Genomic DNA, 16201 nt, shown 5'->3' on the forward strand with positions numbered 1-16201 from the left:
TATTATTGGTTGCAGTGTTCAGACTTCCGTCGACCCAGAGATATTTCTGCTGACTGGATCACAGGCAACATCTACTGGACCGATCACTCTCGAATGCACTGGTTCAGCTATTACACAGCCCACTGGACTAAATTACGGTATTCCATAAATGTGGGGCAACTTAAGGGACCAAATTGCACTCGCCTGATTACTGACATTGCAGGAGAGCCATACGCCATAGCTGTCAACCCAGCCAGAGGGTAAGTTGTGCACTAGCTATTGTCTTTTCCTACTGACGTCTCAAGACTTGTGACCCGTAGACAAGTGTGTTACATTTGATAAAAAGCTGATAGATCTGACACTTTTTTTTTCTCACTATCATGGATTTTATCCATCCCATAAATAATAGGCAGCATGTCTAGCCAAACATGCCTTGCTGTCACAATGAATGCCCTTTACTAGCTAAGTGCTGCAAAGTGAAGCAGCTAAACCAAGTGCTCCCTTGGCCATTGAGATAGCAGTGAGCTTAATCGCAGTGACAAAAACATCAACCTATGAACCTTTTCTGGGCACTTTTTGTCAGTGGATCCACTTTCAATACCTGAGGAAAGCGGTGTTACTTGGAAAATGCACCTGCTTAATGGTGAAAGGAAGCAATTTATTAATTACTCAGCTGCAGTGGAAGTAGCTTAATTAGTTACCTATTATATCACACCAGCTCCATTAAAGGTGCCCTCCAACAACAACAAAGCCGCCACACCTACATGTGGTTGTAATACATCACTCTCACATTGAATCTTGAGGCTTTCCAAATTTTCTCATCAGTCGCATCACCATCTCACACTCAAAGTTAGCAAGTAAAGATGTAAGAACATAATTTATGCACAATTTGCATCTGCTTTGGCATTGCATATTATGTCATCACCAAGGACAAAAGGATTTCTAAGAATATAGTATACTATGAAAAACCAAATGTGTTGCAGTTACTGTGATACAATAGGAAATTATCAGGCTATATGAAAGTTATATGCATTGATTTATTTTGATATACAGTAGATTCAAAGGTATATTTTGATGCATACTGTCTACAGGACGATGGTGTCAGGAAGGTACAGCATTTCTCTTTCTCTGTTCCAGGATGATGTACTGGAGCGTAATAGGTGATCACTCTCATATCGAGGAATCAGCCATGGATGGCTCCTTACGCAGAGTGCTCTTGGAAAAAAATCTCAGGAGACCCACCGGTAGGTACTTCTTTTTGAAGTCCCTAAATTAGTTATATTGGTGTACATTCTTTCTCCTCGTTACTTTGGTATCTTAATGGTACCTTGTGGGGCTTTCATGAAAACAAATATAAACATTCAGTGTTCCTCATTCCTCATTGTGTGTGTCTTTGAGACTGAATACTAATGTTGAATGCATTTCCTTTCTCATAAAACATTTTGCAAAGCAGATTCTTTGGAATATTTTGAAACATTCATTGTTAACATCCACAAGCAGTCATCTTTTTCTGCCTTTGCTGGCGCTTTGCAAGGTGTCTTGGCATGTTACTGCCACCGGCCGTCAATCAGTAGAACAGTGGGAAACCACTGGCAGGAAGGCGGTAGGGTCATCAAAGGCTTGTGCGCATGCATATACATCCTCGTGTAAGTTCATAAGAAACAACTAAATGGGGACATACCCACAAACCATAATAGTGCTGTTGGTTGTCAGAACTTTTCAGGATACTTTTGTTAGTGTATACTTTCAGTTGCATATACAGTTTGATACTCTTTTACATTCTATGTATTCACATGTATGTTTGATCACCTGTCCTAATTTTTATACTGTTATTTGTAATTTTAAAACAGTTAAATAAGACACTCTTCCGGGGCGTCTGTAGCTTAGTGGGTAGAGCAGGCGCCCCACGTACAAGGCTGTTGCCGCAGTGGCCTGGGTTCGACTCCAGCCTGTGGCCCTTTGCTGCATGTCATCCCCTCTCTCTCCCCCTCTCAAAACTTACCTGTCCTGATCTTAATTAAAAGTTAGTGACTAGGGGTGTAAATCAAAATATAATATTACATAAATTCTTCGGACAATTATACAATTTTTGCTGATATCACGAAGTCTGCCAGATTACAATTTTGATTTAATTTAATTCAGGGGCCTGTGATCGATATGAGTAAATACCAAAAAATATTCCCATTGTCTTTTTCTCGGCTGCTTGCCATTGTCTGCCTGGTCCTAGGTCACTGTCAGCACCTTTGGAATGTTCCAGAAGACGGTGTGCTGCAGCAGAAATGGTGACTTACACCAGGGCCACACCGGACGCGGAAGCACTGCGAATAGCCTCGAAGCGCAGCCAGTTTCCTTTCAGCACCCATGTTAACCGATTGTGTCATCCACACCAGCCGCAGCTGCGCGGCGCGGCCCGTGTGGATGACTGCAGCTGCAGCGATCATTTCGGTGTCTGGTCTATTTTCTTGTGCGAACCCCGAGCGAATGTGTCAAGCCGGGCAGGAAGTCAAACAAAGGAACAGCAACAGCATCCAGTCAATTTTCAGAATAAAACAAATTTCAAAATAAAACACCCCGTTTGACAAATGCAATGTATATATGTATTTATATACATATTAGTCAGTGGTATCTAAACAGAGCGCGAGAGAGATGAACACACACACACACACACACACACACACACACACAAGAAAGAGAGATGGAGAGAGTGAGTGTGGGCCGGCTATAGGGGGTGGGGGTTGGGGCACACACACACAAACAGAGAGAGATACCCATGATGGAAAAACAGTCCCAAATGTGACGGAGACAACAGCTGGGAGCAGAAGCGCTTGTCGACCGGCATGGAGAAATGCACGTCTGATGTGAACGGGCTTGCGCGAGAATTTCGGTGCGCTGCGCTTCACAGCAGTTCGTTGGCAGTGTGGCCCTGGCGTCAGATGTGCCATAGGAATTAGAAAAAAAAAACAAAAAATGACAGTGTGTATCAATATTTTTACTTTGCATTGATGATATTGAATCGATAAATTGATCCCAAACAATGTGTTCTTACACCTCTAGTTGCAACCAAGTACCACACTGTGGGCAGCACACATCCAAGAGGAAGCTGCAAAAATTGCTGATACAGCGCCAAAAAAACAACAAAAAAAACAAAAACAAAACACAAATATAGCAAATGAGAGTGGATCTGGGGTTAGCTTTCACTTTCGCTGGCAAGGTTGAGGAATACGCAGGGAGGCGTATCCCATAGTGAGACATCTCACTTATGCTACCTTGACAGATGGGGTTATGCAAGTAACCTAAAGTTTTCAAAATGTTGTCTACAATTGCATAGTATACCTTTAAGACAAAAAATAATAATGAAATACCATAAAGACATGTTGTTAACATGAATATTTTGTTTCCTTCAGATTAACAATGCTTTGCCATGAATGACTGCTTTGGTTGGATCAGTACTTCAGTATTTTAGTTAAACTTTGTTGATCTGTCTTTGAAAAACTGGCACCTCTAAATTGTACAGTATTATAACACCTTTTGATTGAAATTCTTAATCGGTGCACAAAGGAACAGTCATACATACAGTATATGTCCATACCATAGAAATGAAATAGAACAGCCATTGTAATTCACAGCCAGGGCTTCATTCATCACAAGAACTGAAGAGGATGTAATGAAACCATGGTAACCTCTGTGACACATTTGATGCACTGCATGCATGACTTTGTAATCCATAACAAGTCACTGAATATACAAAGCCACGTAAGATATTAAATTGGCTGACAACCTAATTAGCAAACATTGCATCAACAAGAGCAAGTTCACACTTTCAACTTTTCACTTTTTTTAAAAAAAATCCACAGAAAAAATATAACCTGCTTTGTAATTATGTATCTCATTAAATGACATTAGATGCATTGGTTTGTAGTACCAGATAGATACCCACAGGAACAAGTGTCATCATAAGCCCCCATATGGAATATGTTATGACCCATATACCATTGTGTAACTATGGTGAATATCTGTAGGTTCATCCACATCCCATATATACTGTGTATTTAATATTGTATAGCCAGTGCAATCACAGCTTTAAAGTCAAAGCCTCAAGATATATAAGTAAGGAATACTTTACAGCCACTCGGAATTTGCTGGTCTGTCTGTAGGGAGACACTTAGTGCTGATCTAGTTTTGAAGAGCTGCTTTGGCCTCCTTTAATTCAAGAGACCCATACACTGTCTCGGTCACAGAAAGAGGAATTCATCATCTGTGGAAAAACGCAAACCTATTTAAACGCCTCGGCCAGGTGCTCAATTATCCAGTCAGACTTTTGGGAGAAAGTAAAGTGAGTCACTGATTTGAAATTGTAATGTAAGCACACCAAGATGGTTTATCTACTGTCTTCTTTTGACACAAGCAAAACAAATGTTGAATGCAAACAGCCAGAGGAAGATAGAAACAAGAGAAACCCTGTCTCCACATTCTGTTCATCTGCTACATACATATAACTATCCTGACCTAAAGGTCTCCGGCATTGAGGGATTCCGCAATGATCCCTGTGTAATTTGTCAGGTAAATAAATCTCTTTCCTTCATCCTCCCACAGGGCTGGCCATTGATTATTTCAACCAGCGATTATACTGGGCAGATCCTGAGCTCTCACAGATAGGGAGCGTGAGATTGGATGGCTCGGACCCTCTGGTGTCAATCAGTGACAGACACGGTAAAGACAACTGGAAAACAAAGCACAACTTCTTCTTTCAAATACATAACATTCATGCTGCACTTTTGCTCTCCTCAACTTTTTATCAAATAATCGTAACAATAGCACTGCTTGTGTGTCTCAGAAGGATAAGCTTCAAAACAATGTTTGTTGAGAACAATCTGCCCACACTGCACGTTCTTGCTTCTTGTATCTGCCACGGGATACAAACTTTCATTATCCCAAGGCTGCGAGTGTTCTGAAAGGGCTAGTTCATGTTCTTTGCTTTGTCTGCTGGATTTGCAGGAATTTCTCAACCATACAGAATTGATATATTTGAAGACTACATCTACGGAACTGGACTAAAACACGAGGTTTTCAAGATTCACAAGTATGGCAAACAGTCGGTGGAATTTCTCAATTTGGGGATGGAGAAGTCCACTAATGTTTTGATCTCCCACCGTTATAAACAGCAAGATGGTAAGTTGTCTTGACAATCAGCCTCTTTTTTATTCTAGCATAGTATTAAATAACAAGTACTCATGCTATATGCATCTTTTTTTTGATGAATTACAGAATAAGGATGTTCTGTATTGGGATGTAGAGTTTTTTAGATTTCTTTGATTGGTTTCACTGTTTATTTTCTTTCAACCACTTATTTGACACATTTATACTTTGATAAGTTCTGTTCTTATTTTCATTTCTTAGGCCTGATTAAATTGAAATTTGAAAATGTGTTTCTCTTTTTAAAGATTATGAAGTGTATTCATACACTGACCTACACACAGTATTCATCGGCGATGACTGAACGGAACAGGCATTCATGTAACATTCAACCTTGAGGCCAACCACATACATTGTACTGAATGCAGCAGTGATACATTAAGTATCACTTTCAAAAGAATAATTAATAATACATTACACCTTTCTGCCAAAGAAAGCCATGGCACGTAATTGCATGTAGACAGTCTTTCACCGAGGTACATATATATATATCACCCTAACAAAAGGTTGTACAAGATTTATGTGGACAGGGTTTGTTGAAGGTCAACATACACAGTTACTGGGACGAATACGAAACGTTTTGTAAAGGATTCACCAACTGAATACCTTGTGGTTCATGTGTCCCTGTGTGGATTATAAAGGGCGATTGTGGATGCTAAGAGTCAAGCTACATATAGAAATGCAGAATGAAAGTATAAGATAAGCTTTACTTGGGTAAAAAAAAGAATGAAAAGGGCTTTTTTCCCCAGTTGAAAAATGTTAAAGGAATACTTAATATCCCCTTAATAACCATTTGCAAAATTATTGACAAATTAAGAGAAGGTCAGTAGTGTTTCTTTCTATGTATGACTTTGCTGAATCTGAACTAACCCTTTGAAACATCAAAGTCACCAATAATGCAATCAAACTACGGATTGAGTCAGTGGTGGACCAGCAGTTCCTGTGTTCAGCGAGTTAAATTACCATTTTTGTCAGTGGGTCTGGCTTTAAGAAGAGCATCGATGAGTTCCACATTCAGTTCAGTTCCCCATCAGAAAGACTATCAGTTTGGTAACACCTGAATATACGAGTGGATAAAAGAAAGATGGATTATACTGCATGAGGTGTGTGAGTAAATACACGTTTTTGTATAGTTTTGCTGTTAACAAACACAAACCCCTTTGACTCCAATCATCAAGAATTTTCTTCATTTCTGGATTCTTCTTCACCAGAGGCACACAGGAAAAATGTTTCCTTCACAAAGTCAATGAAACACAGGAGGATGTTTTTGATAAGTGGTTACCTGAGGGATGAAGTATTCTTTTACCAGTACTTACCATTGGCCTTTAAAGTGTGTTATTGAAGTCTTGGTTTTGTAAATTCAGATATATGTGAGGACATAATAAGCCTGTTTAACCCTGGTATTAACATGCGTCCTGGGTGATCCAATCACAAGTGGACAGCGCTACATTCAAGTGGAGGTAACCTCCAGGATGCATTGTGATGCGTTTACTGAAACCAGCTGCCAAGGTGGGCTCGGACACAGCTGATCTCTTGTAGTGTAAATGTTTGCAATTGTTGTATGAAGTGTTGCGTGACCTTCCATCATTTTGCCCTATGAAAGGAGATGTGTTGACATCTGCTGACAGTGATATCTCCAGCTATCGTGACTAGCGAGCAGCCAGCAAGAGTGCACATAAAAACTGTACAGAGCCCTTTCTCTGCAATCCATTGCAAGTCAGAAGTAATTGTGAGTGGGTATTCCTGACTTCCAATCTAAATACGTCAGTGTACATCTGCTTTGGAAAACATGGACGCCTGCAGCAAACCAGTGTTCGTGTAGGAAGTTATTGAGCATCACAAGCATCTACAGAAGACCTACATCAGTTACCACAGCACTATTATAAATTAACTATAAGTTAACTGGGCTGCTCGTCTTCACTCTTTCTGATAATGCACAACAGCTCAAAATTGTGTTGACTGGTGCTGAGTGTAGTAGTGTGAAGCACCACCGCCAAAAGCATAAAGTTGTAGAACTCGTGTGCATCCATTTTGCACACCACATAAACACTACATTAAGTAAAAATTGATGGAAAGGTAATTCTGCTTGGTTCACTGTGTGCACCACCATGTTGCTGTGATGTCATATGTGTTTATGTTGGCAAAATTGGGCTAGATTTATTCTGCTTGTTTCAGATTTGGCATTCCAACTTGAATGACTGTACAAGTCATGACTGTACAATGGATTGCATCATCTGACTTTATACTGTAAGTGACACAGGCAGTGACAAAGTCTGAACACACATGGTCAGCTGGAGATGCATGATAGACACAGGTGTGAACGGTGATGTGTCTCAGCTGTCCGCATCAGATCACTGACACACATGTTAATACCAGGCATAAACAGGCTTCAGTGTGAGGAGGGACAAGCTGGGCCAGAATAAACACTGACAGAGGACTGCCCACACTGAGTATAGCTCACAAGGCAATCCACTATATAAAGTTGTTCACATACAGTGTATTTAATTAATGGTGTTAAATGAATTAAATTGCATTATATCTAATTAAACTATACCTATTGGTAAAACAATACATTAAGAAACAGCACGCACTCTGTCAGATTAAGACTGATTGAAGTTCTCTTCGAGACATGTTACTGTTTCAGGTGTGCGACATGAAAACCACCCATCTGTCTCCTGGGACACAGTCAATCAATACAACCATGTCCTCTCACTTCCTTCATGTAGTAGACCAGCTTCAGTTATTTGTTACATCTCTGGTGTTAATGGTTATAGAACATCAGACAGCTCAGTCTTGGTCAGTTTTTCACTTAAAGGGCAGCTGTTCCATTCCCCAGAGACTCATTAGGCCAGCCGTGTAGTGTGTGGTGTGAAGTCTGTGGGCAGAAGATGTGCACAGCCTGCAGAAAGCTATGACATGACTGCCTGATATCTTCAGCAAAACCCTAACAACCATTTAGATTTGTTCTGCGCTTTCATCCCTTTCATGCTTGTGTAAGAAATGTGAGCACTGATTATCTTTAGTATTTACTGTATACTGTGTAAGCATTAATGACCTGTCAGAAACATCAAGTGGGTTGACATAATTATATCATTTAATCACAAAATAACTTCCTGTAAATATATATAATATATAAATCACAATTGAAAATCTATTTTATTAATGTGGTTTTAAAACAATTTCCTTTTTTTTTTTTTTTTGACATGTAATGCACCGGTGTTTTGGACACAGTTGGCCTCTTGAGCACTCTATTAGATGTCTTTTTTTGCTTTAATTTCAAACACTGATTTTCCGAGTTTATACAGGCTGATTATCAGTATTGAACCTAAAGAAAACACCTTTGTAGAAGTGTTTGTACTTTTGATTAATTCAAAGCACTATTTCATGAGATGTTTACATGAATTAGACTACCAACTGTAGGCGGCAGCAGGAAGAGCACTTCAAAGTGCCGCTAATCAATTAGACAACGGGAAATTCTTGACACGTTCCACAATCCTTGATTATTCAATCTGGAGATGAGGCCTGTGTGAAGTTATTCATACACTTTAGCCTTGTGCTTCCCTGGGTTTCAAGAAAATAACACTCTTCAAAACAGAAATTAAAACACTTGAAATAAATAGTGTTACTCTGAGAAAAAACACACACACACTTTTCACAAGCAAACAGGTCTTTCTCATCTTTTTTTTTTTTTTTACTTTCTTCACAGCATCAAATCCATGCCTGAGAATGTCTTGTGATTTCATGTGTCTCCTCAACCCAACCGGTGCCAGATGTACCTGTCCAGAGGGGAAGGTACTGGTCAATGGCACCTGTAGTGATGCGATCATCTCAGGTAGGCGGACTCTCACATCTGCATGCCATATAGTTTAGATGACCTGTTGATGTATTATTTAGCAGCAGCTATAATGGTGGGTGCAGTGTGGCTTATACATAGAAACTAGGGCTACATGATATGAGCAAAATATGCAATTTGCGCTGATGTTGTTGAATATTACAGTAATATTACTTGCAATAAATAAGCAAATATCAAAGTATACTCAGTAATTGACTCAGACCTGCAGAGTACCTTTATGATGATGATAAAAAGCAGATACATGGTACAGCCCCAGTGGGTTGCGGTGTGATAGTAGAAACGATTTTTACTTTTAAAGAGATTTCAATATATATTTAACAGGTCTAGTCCACACCTACACAGGTATATTTGAAACCATACCTTTTACTTTGGGTTTTGGCCTTTCATCCACACACAAATTGCCTTTTAGGTCACTTAAAATGGACCTAATGCAAAACTGGTTTTGACGTTGTCAGTTTTGACATGTAGACAGAGAAAAGGGAATTTTAGGATGTGTGAAGTTATCTCCTTTGTGAGGCATCACAAATATGACATGGTTTTGTGTTATGGCAGACATGACCAAATTGGTCCTGCTCTCACCTTGCCAGCAGGACTTTTTAAATGTTTACGCATAAATGTACACTTAGTCTTCGACTATACTGAGGAACAAAGGTGTCAGAATGCACTATGGAGGTCACTGCTCCAGAATAAGAAAATAAAACTGGAGCAGACATCCATAGCTGAACAAAGCCACCTCCTACATGCAGTTTTTGTTGATGCTCATCTACTCAAAAATTCAGGTTCACACCTCTACAGTTGTTCCTGTCTGACTTTAGCAGCATAGCACTGTTTGATGTGATTGACTGCTACACACTAAAGCACAGTAAGCAATATGGGTTTTGCTGTTGTGAAGGTGAACTGTGCCGTCCCCCCTGTGAGAATGGAGGCCGCTGCTTAGCCAATGAGAAAGGAGACTGGAGGTGCTACTGCTGGCCTGACTTTTCAGGGGAGCGCTGTGAGGTCAACCACTGTACAGACTACTGCCTAAATGGAGGCACCTGCATGGGCTCACCCCTGGGTAAGTCTACTTCAGAAATGTCAAACACTGTCAAACAACATCTGCAGTCTGATTTCTCGTTGCAATTGCATATTTCACTGGTGTTACAGTCTTCGTGTCCACCCTGTGTTGATTTATCTGTATATTGACAGATATGCATCAACAGGTTGTGATATTATCCACACTAAAATATAAGAACCTAGTCTGTTGGTATAGATGGTTCATGTGTTGTAATCCTTAATATTCAGCTCCTGGCAGACCAGATTTGCTGTGAAAACCTGTCGCTGCCACAGACAGACATTTTCAATTCAGAGTCGCCCGCCCATTTCCTCCTGCACACTGACCCAGCGCTTGATGGCATTCAACCACATTTGTCTTCCTCTAAACTTCCATGCCTTTCTCACTTCAGCTCACATTTGCCACATTACGTCTGCCAGTTGAGCAGTTTTTGTCATTGACGCTCCTGTCGGACAAGCCTCAAATATCAACCTTCTTCTAATTCAAGGTCTTCTTTCATGCTTTCATGGTTTTTGGAACAACCGGTTCTACCCCACAATTTAGGCAATGTTTATGAGTATGCTGCTGAGATGTCGGCGGCAGGATTGAATCAGGATGTACAGCCCCATTAAAAATGCTATCATTGATTTACAAGCCTGTGCATCATCTTCCCATCACAGCAATTACCCACAACATTTTCATTTCCATTTGTCATGAAAAGAAAAAGATTTACCAGAGCGATAGCCCTGATGCAAAAAGTGTGGTTTGTGTTCCCCTATGAATGTTCTATAATGGCAGAGCCTAATTCAAGTGGTGGTTTGAATTTATTAAAGATGTATTCATAGAATGACATTCAGTAAATAAAATTAGAAACCAAGCTGTATGTTTATGTGAGTCACAGCAAACCAAAGTTGACGAGATCAAAATGTGGGCTTTTGATTTTTTGATACAAAAAGTTTTGATTAAATGTTTATTCCTTCAAATAGGCCAGTTTTCACTCTCTGCTGATCTTTGTAAAGTGTAACATAAACTTATTTATGTTCCCTTTGGCCTTTGGATAACACGTCCACCCAACATGAAGTAAACTGTTATTTTTGAAAAGAGAAAAAAAAAGTGTTTTCATCTTGTTTCCAAATTCTGTCGAGATTCTTTAAACAGATGTACGTGACATACAAAGACGATGGTCAGTGCTCCTCATTAAACAAAATGAAGTCTGTCTGTCAAGGCAGCCTAAGAGTCATTTAACTTGCTGTAGGATCACTGCAGGAGAGCTTCATGACTGAATAAGAGAAGACAGGACTACTATTCCTGACAATCAGTCTTATTTTGTTCTTCATTCACCAGCTCAGTAGATGTAGCCCAATGCTACGCAAGATGATGAATTGTATTCTTGTTAATGGTGGACAGCTGAGAGGGAAATGAGTGTGTCGTGATATGTGTTGTGCTGCTGGGAACACAGTGCCTTTTGTTTCATTCGTGCTTGGTAATTTGTTTTTTTCTTATAGGTCTTGCTGCACTGACCTCATGTCCTTGAGGCAAAAGAATATTGGTCTAAATGAGTGGCCAAATATGAGCGAGGAAGCGAATATAGTCAAATGGGCTTCCTAAAGTCCCAGCTTTGGTGATAAAAAAGGGACTGAAGGCAACTTCACAATCAATTAGAGGCTGGAAATTGTCCAGTTTTATCTATAAAAACACAAGGTGTCTGTCCCTTTAACTGGTTTACCTACATCCTAATGGAACTTTTGGCAACAAAAGACATACTTAAACCATAGACACACAGTTTCTGTTTTGCAATTCTTTTATGACAATAAAGGGGGAACAAAAATGTCTTTATACTACTATGTGTTTAGATGATGATGTGAATCATAGAAAAAGCTAGGCATAAAAGTAAATAAACCGGTTCACAAGAGCAAAAGTCCTTAATAATCATGATTTACCACTTTGCATTTTATTGTTTCTGACAGTAGGGGCTATAAAAACATGCTCAAACCACCTCCTCAAAGTATATTTCAAAGTAAGTCACTTGCGTTTGATTTCAGCCCTGCTGTTTATAACAGTAATTAATATACCTGAGACCTTGGAAGATGATGCAATGTGAAAACAGATGTTCTTGCTACATTCTGGTTCATCCCATTATTTCTGGGGTAATGTAAAATACGAATGAATGAGGTTAAAAAACCTGTTAAGGTAACCAGATGTGAGATGAAGCCAATTAGGATCTACTGCATCTGATGGTAGCTAGTTCCTTTGATTTAAAAAAGTATACTTATACTTTAACATTCCACATATAGTGTGCATTTGTGAAGTAATGTAAAATAGTACTTGTCACCCCCAGTGTTTGCAGAAGAAGATGGCACTGATCAAATATTATCTGAACCAGGAAAGGCCTCCATTAAGCATCTGTCAACTTGTCTGCCTTGTTTCTCTGGCTTAATTTCTGGCTTTTTTAGGTTAAAGAAGATCTGTCATGCTCATTTGCAGGTTCATACCCTCTATTAGAAATCCTAAATACATGTCATATGCTTCAGTGGTCAAAAACATCTTAATTTCCACATACTGTCTGTATTCATCCTCTCAGTGCCTGTCTAAGTCTCCTGATAAAGCCCAGTCTGCTCTAATTGGTCAGCGTCTCTAGGTCTCTTGCATCTTGGCATCTCTGCACTGTTATTGCAGCTGAGGAATGAATTGTAGTGAAGAAAAGTGACACTTTCTACAACAAAAAAAAAATACAACTAAAATTTTTAAAACACAAGCAGACATGTTCCAGTAAATCCGAAGTCGGGGAAAAATTAACAACATCAGCAACAAAGATTACATTTTCCCTGACACTAGCATGCTACATGTAGCAGTGTAGGCTATGTAATGTAAACATCATAGACTGTGTAAAATAATGGACAAAGCCATTGTGATGTCAGTCACTGGTTTGTAGATTCCTGTTATGAAGCGCAGAGTTTGCAATTTTGGCCATCGCCATCTTGAAATTTTGGAGCCAGAAGTGCCCATATTTGGATGAGAGGGTCAGGATTACTCTAACTCTAGCTGCAAGTGTGGTTAGCATGGTGCATTTACACTACAGTTAACTTTGATAATATAAATGCTAATGATAATTCTCACTAGCAAAAAAAACAGGTTTAAAATAATTAAAACAAAATGTACTTCCCAGGAAAACTGAAAATCTGACTGGATCTCTTAGTACAATTGAATGCTGAACAAGACTTTTTACGCCATCAAAACATTACAGTTAACTTTCATGAACTGAAAATACACTAAAATAGTGTCAGCTGCAGCTCCACCGACATCTGTACTCTGTAAATCTGTTACGCCATGTTGCCTAACTAACACCACAACACCATGGTAGCATCTTATCAGCTGATGGCACCAACCAGTCACTACAACCGGCTACACCCTTAAGTTTGCATAATATAAGGCCTTAATAACATTTAAACGGGTGAGATATAAAAAAAAAATCACCTCCTGTACAGTTGCCATGAACAGGGAAATTAGCTATAGAGATCAAAATATTTTTTGTACCAGGCTGTAAACATGTTTATTTCTGCTATTAAGTTGAGCATTTTAACATGGGGGTCTATGGAGATTGACTCGCTCTATAAACCAGCCAACTGCAGTTTTATGCCACTCCTGCATTGGCTTCATTTTTCATACCCTGAGGTTGCATTCAGGTTGTATTCAGAACGATCAGAAGCTTGAGGTTTTTGCTCACAGAAATAACTTTCACAGTACATAAGTTCACCTCATTATTTAAACTTTGGCTTTAATATGAAAATCTCAAATTGTAACAATACATATATATATGTGACAGAAAACAAGGAAAACCATAATAGGTTCTTATAAAAAATAGTGCGTGTTTAGAAAGCTTAAAACCCCAGCAGCTGTTGAGTTAACAGAGGAGTAACTGGAGGCAGAATGATTGTCTTTTGGACATTTCAAACCCAGATTATCCCAGCCACAGAGTTGTGGGGTGTGAAATTACCAAGTAGTGTTGTGTGACCTACATGGCAAGACCTGTATCCATGGCAACATGGTTGTATACTAAGCAAGCAGTCGCGCCTGGGCAGTGACAATTGTTGTTTTTTCTGAACATGACTCAAACTAGCCTTGATACTCCTGCCTTTCCATTATGAAAGTGTGAGGTTATGATGGTGTGGAATGCACTGGTTTTGGAGGGAATGTATACACCTGATTGGATTGAAAAAATATCCACCCCCTGATAATAGGCTACTACTACTAACAATGAATCATACCCATTCAACATCAACAGTGCAGTGAGGCACAGCAGGAAGCTTATATAAAAGTAGAATTTCTATAGTGCTCAATACTGTGGTCACAAAAACTGCAGAAATAAGTGGGACATACTTAAATGAGCCTGTGGCACAAGCGTATGATTTGCATTTCTACTTCTTTCTCAGTCATGTTCTGTTCATGTCTGTCATGTTCACAACCAAGGCTCAAATTAGGCATGAGATGGAGAGAAAGATTTCGGCAGCAGCAAGATTTTCCCTCTGACCTTTATGGTGAATATGGAGCTGAACCTGAAGCTAAAGCTCAATACTATACAATATAAATCAGTCTATTTTCAGACCCTCACCAACAGTAGAGGCATGAGCTTAGTGACATTAAAGCTAATAATCAGTGCTTTTATATCAACAGTGGATCAAATCGCTATGTGTATGTAAAAAGTGTCATTCACAGTGATAGACAGAAAACGATCATCCGACTCCAAACTTCCAACTGAAGTTTCCCTCATTTCAGCACCTTTCAGCTCATTGTTTCGTTTTTATGTTTACTGATTTGGTTCATTTTTATCACTCTAATCAGCCTTATTTTCAGCCACAGCACACATCTGTTTATAGCAAAAAAGCTCCCATACATTCCCTGTACACTATCAGCCCAGTGACCGAATGATCTTAGTCACCTTCCCACAGGAGTTGGTTGTGACCAAAACAGAGTTATAGAAAGAGTCAACACGCACGAAAGGTCACAGACACAAACCTTGGGTGTTGCATACCAGAGCAAGTCTCTTTTGCATGGTGTCGGAGTTCACTGCTTGTGGGTGCAAATTTAAAAAGCAGGGGAAGAGTTATCACACATAAATCCTATGTGACTATAAATTAATTTATGAAATTTTCATGTGATTTTAGACTAGCCGAATTTGGCAAACACTGAGGGAGTGTTACTGGTTTGTATCTGATCCACAATCACGAGAGCTCTATTTATGTGAAGGTACCCTAGCTGGTAAAGGGTTGGCTTTCCTTCTCAAGTGTGCATTATAGAATAAGTAAAATAGAAGAGTATAAGTATACTTGTTAGAAAATTAAAAATATATTTAAAAAAGAACACCAAGTAGAACCACTGATTCCTCATGCTGAAGCCACTCGAGGTCCCTCAGACATCTGATTTGGATGCTTCATGAGCGCCTTCCTGTTAGAGATATTCCAGACATGTCTGACAAGGAAGAAAAGTGTGGGCAGACCGCGCTGAAGGAATTATATGCATATTATGTCTGGCCTGTGAAGGATTTGAGATCCCCTAGATGGACTTGGAGGACATAACTGATACGAAGGGCACCTTAGCTTCTCTCCATAGGTGCCAATCTGCTGTACCCTTGACCCATACATGAATATGTGTGTAGAAATGATGGCTGGAAGGACAGATCTTTGCCTTTACTCTATTTGCACCTGTCTCGCCGACCATGGGAGTATCATTTCCATGCAACTTATGATTGACAGATTGACGGCCAGTTGAGCACTGGAGCTGAAATAAACTGTCAAGTGTTGGGTAATTTAAACCAACACGAGCATAAGCATGTAAGCAAAGGGATATAAGTATATAAGGGATGTAAGTTAGGGATTTTTTTTCCTTTTTTTTTTAAACAAGTCACGAGAATGCAACCCAGACTCACTCCCAGCTCATCAAATACTGACATTTAGTCAGTGGCCCTTAATGTCAGATACCAATGCACAGAGGCACCCTTTAGTGGCAGGATGAGTTGCACCAGTCAGTGACTTTTTGTGATGCTTCAACCAACTGCCTTAGTATAAAGAGCAAGAGAGTCCATATAGGGCAAGTGTGAGGGGAGGTGCATGGACTCTCTTGCTCTTTATACTAAGGCAGTTGGTATA

The 16201-nt window shown here is 39.6% G+C and overlaps 1 protein-coding gene across 7 annotated transcripts in view; it reads left to right on the forward strand.

Moving 5' to 3' along the window:
- The window catches only part of lrp1bb (low density lipoprotein receptor-related protein 1Bb), a 339312-nt gene that overhangs the window by 308758 nt on the left and 14353 nt on the right, over positions 1-16201 (forward strand). For all 7 annotated transcript variants that reach the window (XM_078174384.1, XM_078174381.1, XM_078174385.1 and 4 more), the window contains 6 exons: positions 16-239; positions 1117-1223; positions 4573-4689; positions 4975-5148; positions 8879-9004; positions 9918-10082. In XM_078174384.1, the coding sequence (XP_078030510.1) occupies positions 16-239; positions 1117-1223; positions 4573-4689; positions 4975-5148; positions 8879-9004; positions 9918-10082 (913 nt within the window). The remainder of the gene's footprint in view (positions 1-15; positions 240-1116; positions 1224-4572; positions 4690-4974; positions 5149-8878; positions 9005-9917; positions 10083-16201) is intronic.

Source organism: Epinephelus lanceolatus, chromosome 14, assembly GCF_041903045.1.
Source record: "Epinephelus lanceolatus isolate andai-2023 chromosome 14, ASM4190304v1, whole genome shotgun sequence".
NCBI classification, from domain to species: Eukaryota; Metazoa; Chordata; class Actinopteri; order Perciformes; family Serranidae; genus Epinephelus; species Epinephelus lanceolatus.